General features: G+C 31.8%; 4 protein-coding genes and 1 long non-coding RNA gene across 17 annotated transcripts; 2 read left to right on the top strand and 3 right to left on the bottom strand.

Moving 5' to 3' along the window:
* The first annotated feature begins 63 nt into the window (after positions 1 to 63).
* Positions 64 to 2022, top strand: LOC128883232 (uncharacterized). Of its 3 annotated transcripts, XM_054135372.1 has the most exons (9): positions 66 to 267; positions 354 to 589; positions 687 to 821; positions 886 to 1078; positions 1163 to 1250; positions 1348 to 1448; positions 1498 to 1649; positions 1705 to 1791; positions 1884 to 2022. In XM_054135372.1, the coding sequence occupies exons 2-8, from the start codon at positions 369 to 371 to the stop codon at positions 1769 to 1771; spliced, it is 957 nt and encodes a 318-aa protein (XP_053991347.1). In that variant the 5' UTR covers positions 66 to 267; positions 354 to 368; the 3' UTR covers positions 1772 to 1791; positions 1884 to 2022. The 3 variants fall into 3 exon arrangements, with proteins under 3 accessions (XP_053991348.1, XP_053991347.1, XP_053991346.1); XM_054135373.1 differs by having other exon boundaries at positions 64 to 589; positions 1867 to 1977; XM_054135371.1 differs by having other exon boundaries at positions 66 to 589.
* An 82-nt stretch (positions 2023 to 2104) lies between these two features.
* LOC128883230 (syntaxin-16-like) lies at positions 2105 to 3980 on the bottom strand. Of its 2 annotated transcripts, XM_054135369.1 has the most exons (11): positions 3839 to 3980; positions 3517 to 3665; positions 3414 to 3465; positions 3219 to 3328; positions 3111 to 3159; positions 2922 to 3035; positions 2712 to 2860; positions 2563 to 2640; positions 2426 to 2506; positions 2301 to 2372; positions 2105 to 2245 (listed from the first exon to the last, which is right to left on the bottom strand). In XM_054135369.1, exons 1-11 carry the CDS (start codon positions 3927 to 3929, stop codon positions 2204 to 2206), a joined length of 987 nt encoding a protein of 328 aa, XP_053991344.1. In that variant the 5' UTR covers positions 3930 to 3980; the 3' UTR covers positions 2105 to 2203. The 2 variants fall into 2 exon arrangements, with proteins under 2 accessions (XP_053991344.1, XP_053991345.1); XM_054135370.1 differs by lacking the exon at positions 3839 to 3980 and having other exon boundaries at positions 3414 to 3461; positions 3517 to 3766.
* Positions 3981 to 4528: 548 nt separating this feature from the next.
* LOC128883285 (uncharacterized) lies at positions 4529 to 5050 on the bottom strand. Its single transcript, XR_008458838.1, has 2 exons — positions 4904 to 5050; positions 4529 to 4835 (listed from the first exon to the last, which is right to left on the bottom strand). It is a non-coding gene; the product is annotated as an uncharacterized LOC128883285 (long non-coding RNA).
* A 3247-nt stretch (positions 5051 to 8297) lies between these two features.
* Positions 8298 to 11635, top strand: LOC128883281 (uncharacterized). The gene is made up of 14 exons (XM_054135477.1): positions 8298 to 8711; positions 9038 to 9168; positions 9217 to 9254; positions 9302 to 9385; positions 9452 to 9534; positions 9591 to 9677; positions 9729 to 9792; positions 9852 to 9904; positions 9953 to 10036; positions 10087 to 10272; positions 10367 to 10524; positions 10584 to 11113; positions 11179 to 11447; positions 11499 to 11635. The coding sequence occupies exons 1-13, from the start codon at positions 8605 to 8607 to the stop codon at positions 11272 to 11274; spliced, it is 1701 nt and encodes a 566-aa protein (XP_053991452.1). The 5' UTR covers positions 8298 to 8604; the 3' UTR covers positions 11275 to 11447; positions 11499 to 11635.
* LOC128883279 (uncharacterized) lies at positions 11452 to 16823 on the bottom strand. Of its 10 annotated transcripts, none has more exons than XR_008458831.1 (15): positions 16754 to 16823; positions 15838 to 16689; positions 15727 to 15776; positions 15577 to 15668; positions 14976 to 15506; positions 14705 to 14919; positions 14410 to 14625; positions 14095 to 14236; positions 13790 to 14038; positions 13632 to 13742; positions 13326 to 13495; positions 13147 to 13203; positions 11825 to 13091; positions 11738 to 11774; positions 11452 to 11685 (listed from the first exon to the last, which is right to left on the bottom strand). XR_008458831.1 is itself a non-coding variant. In XM_054135474.1 (12 exons), the coding sequence occupies exons 1-12, from the start codon at positions 16414 to 16416 to the stop codon at positions 12975 to 12977; spliced, it is 2529 nt and encodes an 842-aa protein (XP_053991449.1). In that variant the 5' UTR covers positions 16417 to 16727; the 3' UTR covers positions 11452 to 12974. The 10 variants fall into 10 exon arrangements, 3 of the variants coding, with proteins under 3 accessions (XP_053991449.1, XP_053991450.1, XP_053991451.1); XR_008458832.1 differs by lacking the exon at positions 16754 to 16823 and having other exon boundaries at positions 11825 to 11979; positions 12059 to 13091; positions 15838 to 16727; XR_008458833.1 differs by lacking the exon at positions 16754 to 16823 and having other exon boundaries at positions 11825 to 11979; positions 12062 to 13091; positions 15838 to 16727.
* Between the last annotated feature and the right edge of the window lie 66 nt (positions 16824 to 16889).

The raw sequence follows: 16889 nt of genomic DNA, 5'->3' as shown, positions 1-16889 counted from the left end.
AAATAGTGAAGTGAAATGAGTAAAAAAACGAAATAGACGTTTAAAAAAAATTAATATGCAGATTAAATAAAGATGTATTCCATGTTGATTTATAAAAAACGAACACATAATTAAAAAAAGATGCTACACGGAGCGGGTGTTTTTTTGTTAATTATTCACGTTTAGCAATTAAGGTTTTAATACTATAAGTGAAACATTTGTTAATAATTGGGTGGCCAAACTAGTTAAAATAGTGCTTAGTGTCAAGGAGACATTAAACATTAAGAGGTAGAAGAAATATGCAGACCCAAGGCATGTGTTGCAGCTAATTTTAATGTCTGTGTCTTATTTGTGAAATTTTTAATTAAATTAAGCTGAGAAACGAAAACATGAGTCAATTAAACGGCGTCAATGTCTTGGGTTTTGGAACATGGAAACTTCCTGCTAATTCTTCAACTTCCGATTTAATTTATAAAATTATTTGCGAAGGATACAGGCATATTGATTGTGCTAGTATTTATGGGAATGAAAAATATGTTGGTGAAGGAATTCAACGCGCTCTTCGGGAAGGAATCGTTAAGAGAGAAGAGCTTTGGATTACTTCTAAATTGTAAGTTTCAAGACTTTGAAGAAACGTTTTGCCTGGAAAAAAAAAATTTTTACTTGGAAAAAAAAAAACAATTCTTCTATTCTTCATTTGCTATTAGATGGAATACCGATCACGCTGAACAGCATGTTGAGCCAGCAATTCAGCGATCTTTAAAATTATTAAATTTAACTTACCTAGATCTTTATTTGATTCATTTTCCTATTGCTCAAGCCTACGTGTGTCCTGATTTTAAGTAATAAAAAAGAGACTAACTTATGAAGATATGGTTAAAATTTCTCTTTACGCTTTTCCGTTAGCCCCACGCCAGGATTTGTAAATAGGGACGGAAATAAAACGGAACTCGCCGCCATACCTCTTATGGAAACATGGAGAGCTCTCGAAAATCTGGTTCATAAGAAGTTAACAAGATTTATTGGCATCTCAAATTTTGATTTACAATTAACGCAAGATCTCTTAACATATTGTAAAATTCGACCCTATCTTTTACAAGTTAGCTACTATTTGATACCAACCTGAACTCCTTGCTATTAACTAAATTTTTTCGTGTGGTTCTATTTCTCTGTTTTAATGTAGATTGAAATGCATTTATTTCTCAAGCAAGAGACACTTGCTGGCTGGTGTCTACAAAACCATATACATGTTACCGCTTATTCCCCTTTAGGTACAATCGACTTAACATTAATATTACCTTTTCAATTTGATATTGAAACTATATTTAAATTTGAAAAAAAAATTTTATTTCAGTATTTTTGATATAGGGTCAGCTTCCTATTCTGACGACTCGCAAGAAGAATATACAATTATGACTCATCCGGTCGTTTTGAATGTCGCTAAACAAATGAAAATGACTCCTGCACAGGTTTTCTTTTTTTTTTAACGAATCTTTTTTTCTTTTATTAATTTCAAAGGTTGCATTGAAATGGATTTTACAAAAATCCCCACTCTTATCAGTTCTTGTGAAAACATCAAATCTTGAACGAGCTCAAGAAAACCTTAAAAGTCTTTCTTTTTCTTTGACTCCTGAAGCAGTCGAAGAACTAAATTCTATCAATTATAAAAAGTACGTTATAAAACTATGTACACCTTGGTCGCCATATTGCAATTTTTAAAATTAGACGCTATAATGATACAAGTAATTACACCTTAAAGTCTGGTTGGCTTCCTATTTTTTGTGATGTTTAGAAACCGAACACTCGTCACAGGTGAGTAGTAAAAAAAAATGGTTATTGCAAGCATGGATGAGATTGTTTTTTTTTTTTCAAAAAATACCAATTAAGCTCTTTTGTTTTGACAGGGTTTAGAAACACTTTTATGTTTATTTTGCACTTTAATTGGGTGTCCTAGTAGGATAGTAGAAATAGAAAACATGGTGTTTAACTCTGCAGTTTTTATTTTTTACTCAAATGTTTCAAAACAAAAGTATAAAAAAATATTTTCAGTTTAGTTTTAAAACATAGCCCGGCGTTTGAAGGCGGGAGTACAAAGAATAAAACAAACTGTTTTTGCTTGTTTCTTTTTTTGGGAAACACTGTTAATAAGTATTTGTTTTTAATTGAAATACTCGTGTATTATGAATGTAATTTATAGATGATTTTCGAAAAGTACAAGTGTTTTTTATGCAAAACGCTTACGAATTTTTAAAAGTACTAAACCCGCCTAGAAGCACGCGGTGATAAACAAGAAATAGTAGTAAGTGTCATGATTCTCTTACTAAGACAATGTCAACGACGGATAAAGTCAGAATAAGACGTGAAGCACGTTTCATATAACGATTTTTTTCAAACTGATTATTTCAAAATATGCATAAATTAAAGCAATGTACTGGAACAAGCTTACTTTAATTAATTCGTCTTTTCCTCTCGCTGCATTTGCTGCTCCTTCGTCTACTAAATAATCGATTCGGTCCATTAAAGTGCCCTATACTCGTTCAAAAAGCGTATCTTCAACAAACTTTATGAATCACGACGTGTTACTTGTAAAGCCACACCAGTACTCATTTTACTGAAAAGTGTATTAAGTTCTTGGGCTGACTGTACAAGCTTCTTAACATCCTGAAGAAAAAATATTTTTCCAGCAAGTCATTTTTTAAACACCAGAAATAACGATGTGCATAACAACGGACTTGGATATCTTCACAGAAAGAATCTTGTTGTAAGGCAACACAATACCCTTGCTTTCTAGGTTCAAATGTTTTTACTGAGAAGTTATCCTTAAGCATGGAATCTCCTACATAATTTGAACTACCATCGTTTTCACTATCATTCCTTTTGTCTAGTGTAAAATATTTATGATCACCTTGCACAAATACACAAACTTTTTGTCACTTCATTACTTGCATGTATTACAATAGGTTTCAGTGTCTCCACGGAGTCTAGTAGGTCGTGAATTTTTAAGATCAAAGATGTATAAAGGTTTTTTTGTAGCTCTTTCTCAACATTATTACAAGCTAAAATAATACGGATATGGACGTTTCAATTGGAATGGTATGCCTGGGAAAAAATTTCCACGTAGCATCAAGTACCTGTCATAGAAGGGAACGATTGTAGTTTCCCTCGGCATTCTTCTAGAATCTACAGTTAACAAATTTTTAACACATCTCATCATAAATTAACTGAAATTAATGGCGTACGTTTTGAATTTCGTTTAGTTTTAAAGCAGCAGTAGCTTTCGAATTATTGAGGTTTGGAAGATTTGAAGAATCGTTTGAACCAATATTTAATTGACACATGACTTGGGTTACTATAAATCAGTGGTAGAAGTCCCTCAAAGCAAAGAGGTTAACGTAAAGCGCACGTAGATGTATTTAGCTAAAGCGAATACTTACGCATTTCTTTGGCGCGAATCGTCTCTTCATTAACGTCCTCTACATTATCTAACTACGTATTATTACAATGCACGGTGACTTTATCTTTTAAAGAGACACTAACCCATGTTGGAGGTGACGCATATTTTTCTCGCATTTCTATTGTCATGTAAGGCGTTTCCGTCGTATTAAACGTCGTTATACCAGTGGAAGTTTCAAGCTGGGGTGTATACTTTGAAGCATTGGATTTATTTGTTACGGCTTTACAAGGCCCTGCTTACGCAGAAGAACAAATTAGTACATTAAATTTTAGTTTCTATTTTTGTGGTGAACTATAAGAATACAAATAATCAAAAAAAACAACAAGTTATCTTTTAACGACATTTAAAAAAAATAATTCATGTAATTCTTCTCAATAAATAAAGTTTTGTACAAGTAAATTTTACCAAAACGGTTTAAAGATTGTTTATATGATGTCCGATACTGAAAATATTCTGGTGTTAAATTTTTTACCGGTAACCAATCTATTTTATTCATAATAAAAAATGATGATTTCAAGTTAAAACGCTTTTAAAAAATTATTTTTTCATTTTGTTTTTAAAAATTATAGTCTTATCTTTTTATTGCAAAACATCAGTCGCAGACTTTGTTTCACACAAAAATAATGTGACAAAGTTACTTTTTCGTTGTTGTCTTCAATCAAAACAATAGTTGTATGCGTAGCCGAAAAATCAAAAATATATTTATACACATACAAATTATGCATTAGTTTTTACCCACATAATTTTTTTTTTTGAAGTGTATTAAATTGACTCATGACCTTGTGAGATATCAAACCATTGAAAAAGTAAACTAGCGTGACAACATGGATAGTTACTTTTTAACTGCGTACAGACTCTTTTCAAGTGATAAACTTTATTGTTTATCACAAAAACTATCCTTTGCAAATTTGAACTTTCAAAAAAAAGCTTTATAGATGTTTTTTTAGAAACTTAGTTGATATACGTTTTTAAGCTTGTTGTAAATCGGATTTTTTAATAGGCTGAATGCATTCTGTAGCCACAGAATTTGGAGTCATGCATTTCTGATAGATGTCAATTAAAGCCGTGTGTTAATACGTTTTTTTAAATGGCATAACAGTGCATCTTGAAAGTAATAAAAATAAAATTTGACACGCATAAACAGATTTTTATGACAAATGACATTCATAGTAAAAATTTGGAAGAGGGTAAAAAATATATTTTAGATGAAGTGGTAAAACAGTTGAGACTCGTAAAACTCACTGACTTTTTCTTATCGTAGAAAATCAAGATTCTCTTACCACTCAAAAAGACCTAGTGCGTTCTTTTTTAAAAGTGGCGTCGTGTTTTTTTTAGCTCTTGTTCACCTTATCATAGGAGTCATGCCATGACGTCCAAATACCATCTACCAATGTTTTCAACTCTGCAGAGGAACATGTACGTTTCAGAATACTTTCATAAGACAACGTGACGTTTGATTAATTCTATTACCTATATAGCTAATCCCTGTTAAAGTCCCCTTTAACGTACAATTGTGTCGAGAGCCAGTAACTAATGAATTGAACAAGAGTTTTACAGGTGAAAAGATCTGTCAAAGCAAACGACACACACACGCACATACACACCAAGCCTGTACAATATAATCAGGTCTTTCAAAAAATCACAGTGTGCAATGGCGCTCGGGGAATAAGAGCACGAACCAGGACGGAGAATGTGAAAGCAATACGAATTTAGTCCAGTGGTCGGATGGTTCATGGACATTCGTTATCAATGATGCCTATTACTATTGTGATATCCAGAATGGAACGGAATATTTTTCTCAATTAACCAATGTAAAACAAATTGAGAGGAAAAAGACGACTTATGTGCGTTTTCAGAAAGAAACGTTAATTTGTGACACAATCGCGGAACAAAAAATAACACTTCGTCCCTTAACTTTGTACGTTTTAAACAGCGCTTTTCCTGAAAAAAAAAGTACTCTTTTTTTAATTATTTTTTGGTTTTTTAGAGGAGCTATGTCCACATCAACTACTAAAGTTGTAAGCTGCGTTTAACGGAGCTCGTTTTTTACATTGTGGTTGTTTCTTATTTGAATGGAAGGCTAAAACGACACGTTTGAAACCTATAATACAAGGAAAAGAAGGAGAAAAGAGGGAAATGCGTGACATTAATTTTTCTCATGACGAACAATTTCATTCACACGTTAGTTTTTTTGTCGTTCCATGTCTGCAGCATTGTTTTCTTTTTTATTTAGGCGTTTACTAAATCTTTTTTAGAAAATGATGAGGTACTTTTTTGTTTTTGAATGGACTTTAATTGGTTATTTAGTTGTAGATTGTGTTGTCAAACAAAATGCTTGTACAATGGCTTGTTTAAAAAAAAAAAATGTTTTTTTGTGAAAAGATTTAATTAATTCCTTAAAAAAGAACTGTTTTTACAGTTTGTAGATTTTAATTAAAAAAAATCTTTTATAAACCACTTTCACATCCTTTATAAGTGTTCATAAAAAATTGTTAACAGTTTTAAACTTTTGACTTGAACAAGTCGAATGACTTTAGTATGCATAAGTTTGTAACATTGGCTAAGGAAATGAATTTTATGAATAAAGCAGGTTTAAAAATGAAGACGCTACCACTAAAATAACTGAAACGTGTTGGGGATAAACACTTTTACTATGAAAAAACAGTAAGATTACAATTCTTTTCTTTTAACAGTTCAAATAAGAGAGACGCTTTCTGTAAAAAAATATTAAGGACTTTGTGGTTTCTTTAACACCATAAAATCAAAGAAAAATTAATCTTTTAATCAAAAAACATGTATGGGAAATTTCTTTTTGTATTAGGATTTCACAAGATGAATTCATTCATTAAGTAAACTTTTTTTTACTAGAAAATATTTTTTATCAACGCAAAAATTTAGTTAATTTTTTTTGTTTATATCAACGAATGAAGTTCATTACAAGCTTAAGTTTTTTTTATTTATTTTTTTGGATCACGCAACATCATGTTCAAGCTGCAGGTTACCGCAAATCGTTATTAGTACCGGAGAGAGAAAGGTCTGATCGTGTGTATACAGTTCCTTATTATATTGCTAATGGAGGAACAACTTTTACAACGGAAAGTAAAATTGAATGGGCTATCGCTTATATCATGCGCGGTAGCGGATTAATGTTTGAATCTGACAATAATCCTTATAAGAAGCGAATGTTCTTTCAACTGTCTGAGAAAATCAATATGGCATCATTCAATAGGCATCCAAACACCCGCGTGATACGAATTCATCCTGAAGCTGATATTCACGATATTTTAGTTTTGATTTTATCAGCTCTAGGTATGACAAGAGAGCATGAAAGACCAGATCGTTTAAAATATCTTGATATGACACTAGAAGCACAAAGGAACAACCCCATTCAAGTGAATTCTGACGTTCATTGGGTGACTGACTATGATGCAGCGTCTATTATGCATGTCACATTAAAAAGCGATAATCCTTTATCTAAGGGTATTTCTAGTAAATTTCCTCAATACAAGGATGCTATGTCGGGTAAACGGAGCTTTTTGAGTAGCTGCGATTGGTATACATTACAAAAAATGTATCCTGATTTAAAATCGAGACGAAAATGTATTCCAGGAAAAGTGGATGATTTAGTGAAACCATCCAATGCTCTTGTTCGCTTTTTCAATTTCAATGTTACCAAAGCTTTAGAGATTTGCCTTTACGATGATGCTCATTGGACTGTTATTGGTGGCTGCCGTTTCCAAGAACCTATTACTCTTCCACCTGCTTTCGATAAACACTTTGCCAATAAAGTTCCTGTTGCAGCTTTAGCTACCGAAGAGATCCTGTCTTTTTGCAGTCTTTATGAACCTAAAAATCCATCCAAGACAACCACTGAACAATGTGCTGAAACTTGTTTTTATAAATGTGGTACCAAATATAGGAATATACCACTTGCACGCTGCATGTTTTTTCTTAATGAATGTAAATTAAAACGTTAAGTAATTTTTAGTATTTCCTTTCATTAATTAGTCTAATCGTAAAATAAATTTTTTTTTTAATTTTAATTTTTGTGTTAAACTTTAATAAAATATAGTTGAATTTTTTTTTTAAATATTAAAACAAAAAAAAATTTCCAATCTTTTTAATAAAAAAAGAAAACACCCGCCCCATGTCAAACTGTTTTAATCTTTTAACATGTGTATTAACATTTCCGATGTTTTCCAAAAATATTAAACAAAAACTTTTTGTTGTTTTAAAAAAAAAGTTAATCCGTTGACTGCGTCTTCATTTTCCTTTCATTTTTATTCTCTGGTTGCAAACTTGTTTCGTTTAAACATTGCGTGAGGCATTTTGTTTTAAACAAAACATGATCAATAACATAAAGTACGGCTAATTTTTTTTTCGCCAATTGTAATACTAATGACTCTTGTGCGTATAATTCTTGTAAAAGTTCTTCTTCCGCCACTAAACAATAGTATTCTAGGATAGGATCAACACGTCGTACTGGAACGAAAAAGAAAACATGAAAAAAAAAATCATTTAAAAATATGTCACCTTCATCGTTATGTAATAATTTCAAAATTTCTATAACGTCTAGCCAGTTAATTTCTTCCACCGCCAAACTAATATTTTTTTGTAAAACATTCTCTAGCTTTTGTCTTGTGGTATCTTTTAATTCCTTGAATTTAATCTCATTTTTTACAAACTGATTTAAAAACTCAACAATTTTTTCTCCAGCCACTTGCCGGCATGTCGAAACACCCTTTTGTGTCATCACATACGAAACAAATAAGTGAAATTATGAAAAAGAAAGACGGATTTTTCTTGTTTGTTTTTCAATGATTTTTTAAGACAAAAGTAACAGAAATAGACACAGACTTTTTTCACACTTTGGTAATCATTCGGTTCGAGGCAATCCAAGCAATAATTTTATTTATTTTAAAAACATTTCTTCTTTTGTTTTATGCTTGCAGTGTAAAAAAAAAAGTTAAATTAAAAAAAAAAACTTAAAAATGCTATAATGTTTTATCAAAGCATTGTAAATACTTTCTTGTTTTTTTCTGTCTTTCATTATCTATTCAATACGATGTTATAACAATGCGTTCATGAATTAAAACCTTATCTCCACATGCTCATGTTGTTTTTAATGCTTTTTTTTCACCTACCTACTCTTTTCGTTTTATGAAAATCCAATGTCCGTTGGATTTTTTAAAATCCCAGATTGTTCTATTTGCTACGCCCCTCTAACAGCAAATCTCTGTATATTGAATACATGCGGTCATGTTTTTCATCAAACATGGTAAGTCATCCTCACTCTTTTTGACTCAATAAAAATAACTCTCACTCGCTCACTAAATTTCCCAACTCTCACGCACCACCTCCATTGCCACTGACTCACTGACTGAGTGTTAGTTACACACTTCCAAACTCAGTGTCAGTTCCTGGATCAATCTTGATTTCAAACTTTATCTTAGTTACTGACTTAGTCTGAGTTACTGACGTAGTCACACTGACTTACTGATTCTCCTTCACTGTATGTAACCGAATCACACTAACAAAATAACTCTCCCTTTCTTCTTGTTTCTTCATACCGTCTGATGACTCAAACGCCATGTACATGGATAGCGCAAAAAAGTGGTTTGAATCTAAGCGCGTTAAATGTCCCTGTCCTCTTTGTCGGACAACGTGGACACTGAAATCTCAGCGAGTGCTAAGTTATCAAGTGGAACCTATTCCTCTACAAGATCTTTGTTTAAGTAAGATAAAACTCTAGGGAATGACAACTATGGTACATTTCTTATTAGATGATAGCGTAACGGGAAATTTTCAATCAATTCTTCAAGTAAATATAATTTAAATTCTGTTTTTCTACAAAAACAATGTGGTTAGAATGTACTGGAAAAAGGAAAAGAAGCAGTCAAAACATATTCTTCAGAAATTGAAAACCTTACAAGGGAGCTACAGCTTTCACGGGTACTGTCAGCTTTTTTTGTTGCTATTTCAAGCGTAAACAAATGGCAATTTTTTTAATAATCCTAGAAACAAGAAGAGGAAACTTTTAATAAATTGAAAGAGTGTACAGTTTCAATAGAAGCCTATAAAAATCAATGTGATGAATTATCGTAAAGTTTTTTGATTCTTGCTGCAAGAGAAAAAACAATAAATGACTTCTTTTTAGTATGGAAGCTGAACGATTGAAAAAATTCAATAAAACTCTTACAAAGAAAGCTCAACAAACAAAAGACGAGATTGTTTTAGTCAAATAGTACGTAAGACTTATCTGTTCAAAGCAAAACCTTTTTTTTTCCTTAATCAGTCTTAAAGAACCGTGTAATGATGATGAATTTGAAAATTTAATGAAACGTTTTGGAGTCGCGTTGGTAGCTGTTATACGTTACTACTGTCGCTGTTAAAGTGTTTGTTTCATTTTTGTGCTAAGGACCCAAAAATTTTTTTGACTGTATTACATAATCGGATTCGAGAAGAAAGCATGTACCAAAAAACAGATTTTTCACGCCATGTTCATAGCTATTTTTTCAGAATTTCTCAATCTAAAGAAGTGACAAAGGAAAGATGGAAGCAAAATGCTTTAGAATTAAAAGCAGTCAATGACCAACTTTTGGCGTATGTTTCGAATACGTACTAGTGTCTGTTTTTGTACATACAATAGAAAGACGTTGTCAGCTTCAGGAATCCATTTTAAATCGTTTGAAGAAGGAAAAAAAACATCTTTCTGCTGTAGTAAAGCAAACAAGCAACAGAACATCCTTCCCTGCTTCTTCTTTGGCTTGTTCCGTAAAGCAACCGAATGACTCTCAAGGAATATCTTGTAAAAGTGAAATACCTATTAAATTATCACCGTACGTTTAGTTTTTTTTTTATATTAAAAAAAAAAATTAGAAAAGGAAAAAAAAAATTTAAGCGGTGTTGTTTTTTATGGAAATACTCATGTAGAGAAAGTTCTTCGTGTTTTCGAAAACAAGACAATTTTTATGAGGATGGACAAGCTCAGTGTAATTTTGAAAAAAAACTTCATCAATTTGAAAGAACGTCTTCACCTATATTAATGGATTTTCTAGCTTCTAATTGTTTTGAAAACGTTAACGATCACGGTTGGGCATACCTAAAGAAGGTCAGCTTTGAATCTTCTGTTTTCCGCCTCCTTTTTCAGAAGCTCATAAAGAAGTATCTGTCGAAAAACACGTTGAAGTTGTATTAAAATCACCTGGTATGGAAACAACCATCATTATGAATCCGTTGCCTTTACCGACAACGAAAAATGAAACTAGTGAAATGCTTAGCAATTCTTTGGAAATTGATCAGGAAACTGTAACATCATCTCCAAAAGATACCTTATTGCTTCAGAGCGAAACAAACGGACTGACTGGTGCTAAAAATGAACAAGAGACTATTCTTCCTAAAGAACATCAATTGGAAGAAGTCTCATGTCACACACCTCAAAAAGCTGCAAGTCAAGTGACATGGGAAAGTCTGGGTTTAACTTCAACGCCCTTATGTACGCCTAGTGATACCCCTCATTCAAGTACTAGCTCTATTTTTCTTGGTGAAAGTGTTTCGTTAACTAATCGCGTACGCCAAAAACGTCAAAGTCAACAGTCAAAAGAAAAGACCAGTCTTATTAATAACAAATTACGTCTTACTTTGGGCATTACAACTTCACCACAATCTTTATCAACAACGGTAAGAGTAAAAATGCATCAAATTTTAATGTTATAAGACTACAAACAATTTCTCGTAAAATTTAGACCCACACTGTTCAAAAACCCTATCAGTCCTGTCGTACACGAAAAAATAAACCGGTACAAAACTTCCGTGATATTAGAGGTTTTTTTAATACATGAAAAAAACTAAGGAAAACAATGGAAATAAATGATGAGATGCTATAAAATACGGCTTATTGGAGAACCACTATCACTGTGTTTTATGATATGACATTGTCACTCAAAGACAAATGAAATTTCTTATATTTTACTTCAGAATAAACATATTGTATGCAAACACTGTCACGTAAACTGTAAGCTATGTTAACCTTCTTCTGAACGTATGTTTCTCAAGTAATACTTAGTCTTGCAGGATGATCTGAAATTTTTCTATCTTATTACTAAAAATAAAAAAAAACCTTGATATTTCATTCAAAGTGACTACTAATTATTGTTTCTTTTCCATATATCAATCAACATTATTTTTAACCTAGCTTTGACGAAAGTTCTGAATTGTCCAAGATGGATTCTCCGCCAAGTATAATGCGGTTCCTACAATGAACAATAGAAAAATTAAAAAAATATATTTATTTTTATTTAAAACCTGCAACAAAACAATTCGCTCCCGCTTCCCGACATATCTACGAAAAATTCGATACATGTTGAAAAGATAAAAATGAAAAATCAATACCTTAGCGGTTTGAACAGTTATGCCTCCATCGACTTGAATAATCAAGTCAGGAAACAAACATCTAGCTTTTTGGATTTTGGAAACCATATCAGACATAAATTTTTGACCTCCGAAACCAGGTTTTACTGTCATAATGAGTAAAGTATGAAAGAGTCCTAAGAAACAAAAGTGCTTCGTTGAAAATGGTAATTTATATGGCAGATGTGAGGAAATTTTTTTTTTTTTTATTTTTACCACTTTGTAACGCGGGAAGACATGATTCCAAAGACGACTCTGGACAAATGGATAATCCAGCATGCATATTTTTGTCTATTATACATTTCGCAAGTTCAATGGCTTTAGTACAATCATTTTCTAAAGATTCAAAATGAAATGTTATCTGATCTGCTCCAGCTTGTTCGAAAGATAATATCCATTGAGACGGACAAGAAACCATAAGGTGACAATCAAAATACGCTTTTTTTTTTGGAATATGGTTTCGTAATGATTTCACCACTGGTGCACCAAAGGATATGTTGGGAACAAAATGACTAAAATGGAAACGTAAAATTAATTAAAGAATTCTATTATCTTCTGTTACCCGTCCTACAGTCGCAAACAAGAAAAAATAGCAAATACACTTAGACGTTCTTTTAGTGGTTTGGTTGATGAAAAACAATTTTTTACAATAGAAACAACAAAAAAAAAACTTAACGTTTTTTAAATGTTCTTTCCAAAGAAAATATCTTATTAAAAAAAAATTGTTACCATTATATCTAAATGAAGCCAATCTGCTCCAGCTTGCAGCATTCTTTCAGCTTCTAGACCCAAGCAAGAGAAATCCGATGCTAATACAGACGCAGCAACAAGCATTTGATATTTAATAAATACACCTTTGTTTCAAAAAATTCAATTCTATTTTTTCTTTATTTATGAAAAATTGTTTGATTTTATTTATGCAGAAAGTTCCAAAAACTTTTATTTGTTTATGTTAATGTTCTGCAAACAGTCTAAAAACTTTTTTTAAACGTGTTTTTTTCCTTGTTTTCATCAACCGCGCATTATGCCTAGTATTTTTATTCAAAAAAGAATCTACAAACATTTTTGTTTTTTTCTTTTCCAATTGCATAAAAAAAATAATTTTATCTTCAGTTTAATCCTAGTTTCTTTATCATTTGCTTTCATCTGAAAAAGCAACACACCACGATGATAATAACACATCAAAAATAGCCTCTTGCGTTTTCGCATCCTTCATAATAGTGTGGTGATCCACATTCATTTCATGAAACTAGAAGCACGGAAAAAGAATAAAATTTTTTTAAAAATTAATGTCATTCGTTTACGTGAACAAAGCGATTACAAGACGACTCTAACGATGTCAAAAAAACAGATTTGACTGTCTACAAACAAAAAATAGAATTCTTATTTATCAATAAAACCAAAACACTTTGATATTCTTATTGTTGCCTGTTCAAATAACTAGCATTGAAACCAAAAGAAAAAGAAACTTAAAAGAACGTACAAATGAATTTGGTGCCTCAGAAGGGTTAGGTGAAACCTGAATTTGAGTAACAGGTTCACATACGGGCATACAGTGTCGCGGTGAAGTAGACGGTGCGGTTTTGTATTCGCATTGCGAGAAAAGTGACGTAGCATCGTTAAATGAACCGTATTTGGACGTTGAATCGGTTTCTAACCAACCAAACAGTAATGTAAAACAATTTTCCTTATTCCATGTGTTTTTTTTTAACTTTTCATATCACTAATGAAACGTTTTTTGCATTTTTTGTAATACAATAATAAAAATGATTAAATCACTTATCATTACCAAAAATACGTTTCGAAAGGGACGCAAGTTCTTCACCCATATAAAAAGGTACCATAGAGTCCTTATTTCCATGAAAGATGTGAATTTTAAAAGATGGAAACATATGGATATCTGAAACGGTGATCAAACCGCCATTTTTAAAAAGATAAAAACTCTACATTGTTTTATAATAAGAGAGAGATGTTTTATGTATTCACTATTATTCCACGAGATGCCTGCCATATTTAAAAGTGGATCAATCAGTTTTTTGGCAATAGGTTGGAATACAGAAGGAATTTTCAAATACATTGTTGCCCAATCAGCTACGGAAGTGAAAGGAGCTACAAGTATAACACGGCTCATCGTAATATCAGGAGGATTTTTTAAATTATTAAAAAGAGGCGACTTCAATACCGTTGTTGTCAATTCTGAATTTAAAATTATTAAAACTTTTGTTTTTTTTACAAATATATAAGGAAATCACCATTACACTGGGCAATGTCTAAGCTCAGAATATGCGCTAAACGGAGAGCCACAGCGGATCCTAAAGAATATCCAATAAAACGAATATCAATATGAGATACACAGAGGCGATTGGATAACTCTTCTAATGCTTTTGCTAAACCCTAACGACAACATTATTAAAAGGTAAAAAAAAACTGAACCTTCAAAAAAACACACAAACACAAACACACACACACAAGTCCGTGTTTTCTTATTGGTCACACGAAAGATAGTTTGCTTTTAGTTTCTCATTCGTAAAAAAAGTGTTCATTTATCAGTTATCTTAGGTGCTTACATTAACAGTTGATTCCATAACAGTTTCGATTGAAGCAGAACCTGAAGACTGACCGGAGCCTGGATATTCAAGAATAAGTGACGCGAATCGTAAAGAACAATGTGAATTATCTATGAAGGAATGGATTTGAACCGATGCCTTGGATGGTTGTTGACGATTCAAATAAGACGGTACTTTTAATGTTACTGTATCATTAAACTGTTCAATAGAACTCATCTAACGTCAAAACAACAACATACATATCAAATTAGAGAAATGTTTATATTTTCAACTAAACTTTGAATCATACTAGTACCTTGTATTTATATTCACGTACAGAAAAACTATACAAACGGCTTAAAAAAGGTAACCAATCAAAGGCTATCATATCTTTACCAGAACAAAAAACAAATAAAGAGATTGATTTTTTTTGTAAGTCCCGAGAATTTAATGAACGGGAACGAATAAGCATTGGTTTTTTATTTGATTTCCATTGAAAAACTCGAGCGAACACGTTATTATGCCACGTAACTGCAAAACGCAAGAATTTCAATATAAAAATAATGAGAATTGATATATTGACACACCTTTCTTATTTTGTAAAAAAAACCGATTACATTTTGGAATTGGCTTGACATCTTTTAAATAAAAAGGACTTGGTCCAAAAGAACGTTGATAAACATTTTGTTGCAAATAATATTTAACGTTAAACGGTATTTGTAAAAAAATTACTAACATATTAGATGGATAACAGCATCCTGTGAGTTCTAACTTATCAAGTTGTTTCGACACATAATATGAAATTTCAGGTGAGCTTAAATTTTTGGACGCCATGATTTGAATACCCGCTTTATACTCATCAAGGTCTGTCGACCGTCCTGGTACATTTGTTCCAACAGTACATGATTCTTTTGAAGAAATAATACTTTTTGAACCCACGCGAAATAAAGGTGTTTGAGGTTGCAATAATAAAGAAACGTCAGCTTTCTTAATTTTTGATTCAAAAAGATTCAAGGTTGCATCGCTTTTAGTGGAGTCACAATTAAAGTAGTTGCGCTGGTCATCATCGGAGATTACGTTAGAATTAAGAACTTTTAAGGAAGATTCCGAGTAACTTCCTAATCATAACCAGAATATAAAAGAGACAAATTAAAAGATATAAATACATAAAGCCTCAATGACGGGTACCTGGAAATTCAATGATACATTGTTGTGATGTTAATTCAAAAGGGAACAAAATATAATGACAAAAAATTTTCTGCATATTAAACGTTGAATTTCTGTTATACAAATAAATAGTAATGAAACCATAATCGTCTTGTTTAATTTCAACCATACAAATAACCCAATGATGTATCTTCTTGTGAACGATTCAAAACATTGGATACCTATTAAAAGAAAGCCGTGCCATTTTATAGCTTGAAACACATGTTTCAAACATATGGTTACCACTTTGGATTCAAAAGTGTATGAAGTATGGGTGGTATTATCATCAAGAATATCTTCTAAGGACTGCTCCGAGGAAGCATAGGACTTGGCACAGGAGCATGTTAAAGAAAAGGCATCTTCTGACGACATTGCAGACTCTTGAGATAGAAACACTTCCTGACTCATGTTTACAAAGCACAAAGGTAAACTGTTTAAGTAAGTAGATTTTCGTGGATGCATTATTTTTGTGGATGGTATAAAATCGGCACACGGAGGGACACAAAGCGGTTCAACTATAGTCCAATTTAGTTCAAAGACATTCAGGAGTTCACAATACGATGTTAGTACATCTTCCGACATTTTCCTAAAAGGTCTTGAATTATAACATAATTTATTCTGCACAATATTCCAATGACGCAACATTCCTCGTGACTCCGCTTCAGTATGTCTCTTTGAATTGTTTTGTACGTAGGAATTGCATGATAAATATTTGGTATGAAACGGACACTCTTTTGCAATTCTATTCGATACGTGAAATGTTGTTTGAAAATTGCTAGATGGATGATTTGAATATTTTACAGTTTGTTTCAAGTCCTTCATAACACTCGAGTCAACAAAAGTTGGTTTGACAGGGAAAAAAAGATTCTATCAGTTTATTTAAGTAAATGAACAAGAGAAATCATCATTGTATTTTATTACAAAGAAATTTCATTTTTCTAATTCATATTTTTGATTAAAGAAACAAGAAATATATCCATGCAAAATATTCAGAATTGGTATATCAACGTAGACTAAACGGACTTGCGTATCTGCTAAAACGTCCGGTAAAGCTTTCAATAAACCCAATTTTCTGCTTTATTGCTTGGTTTCATTCTACAACACACTTTAAATATAAATTACGTGTACATATATTTGTTTGTTGAAAATAATGACACACCCGCCAACAGAAAAAAAAATTAAAAATATATTATTAAAATTGATCAAATCACATTTACAATCGGGAACACAGACTTTTTTAAGACTACAAAAAAAATGTTTTGTACGAAAGCATTTTTTTTGCTATTTATTATAAA

The sequence above is a fragment of the Hylaeus volcanicus genome, unplaced genomic scaffold (assembly GCF_026283585.1).
Source record: "Hylaeus volcanicus isolate JK05 unplaced genomic scaffold, UHH_iyHylVolc1.0_haploid 12221, whole genome shotgun sequence".
NCBI lineage: Eukaryota > Metazoa > Arthropoda > Insecta > Hymenoptera > Colletidae > Hylaeus > Hylaeus volcanicus.
Note: the sequence above shows the minus strand (reverse complement) of the source record. Positions and strands in the feature narration are given on the sequence as shown.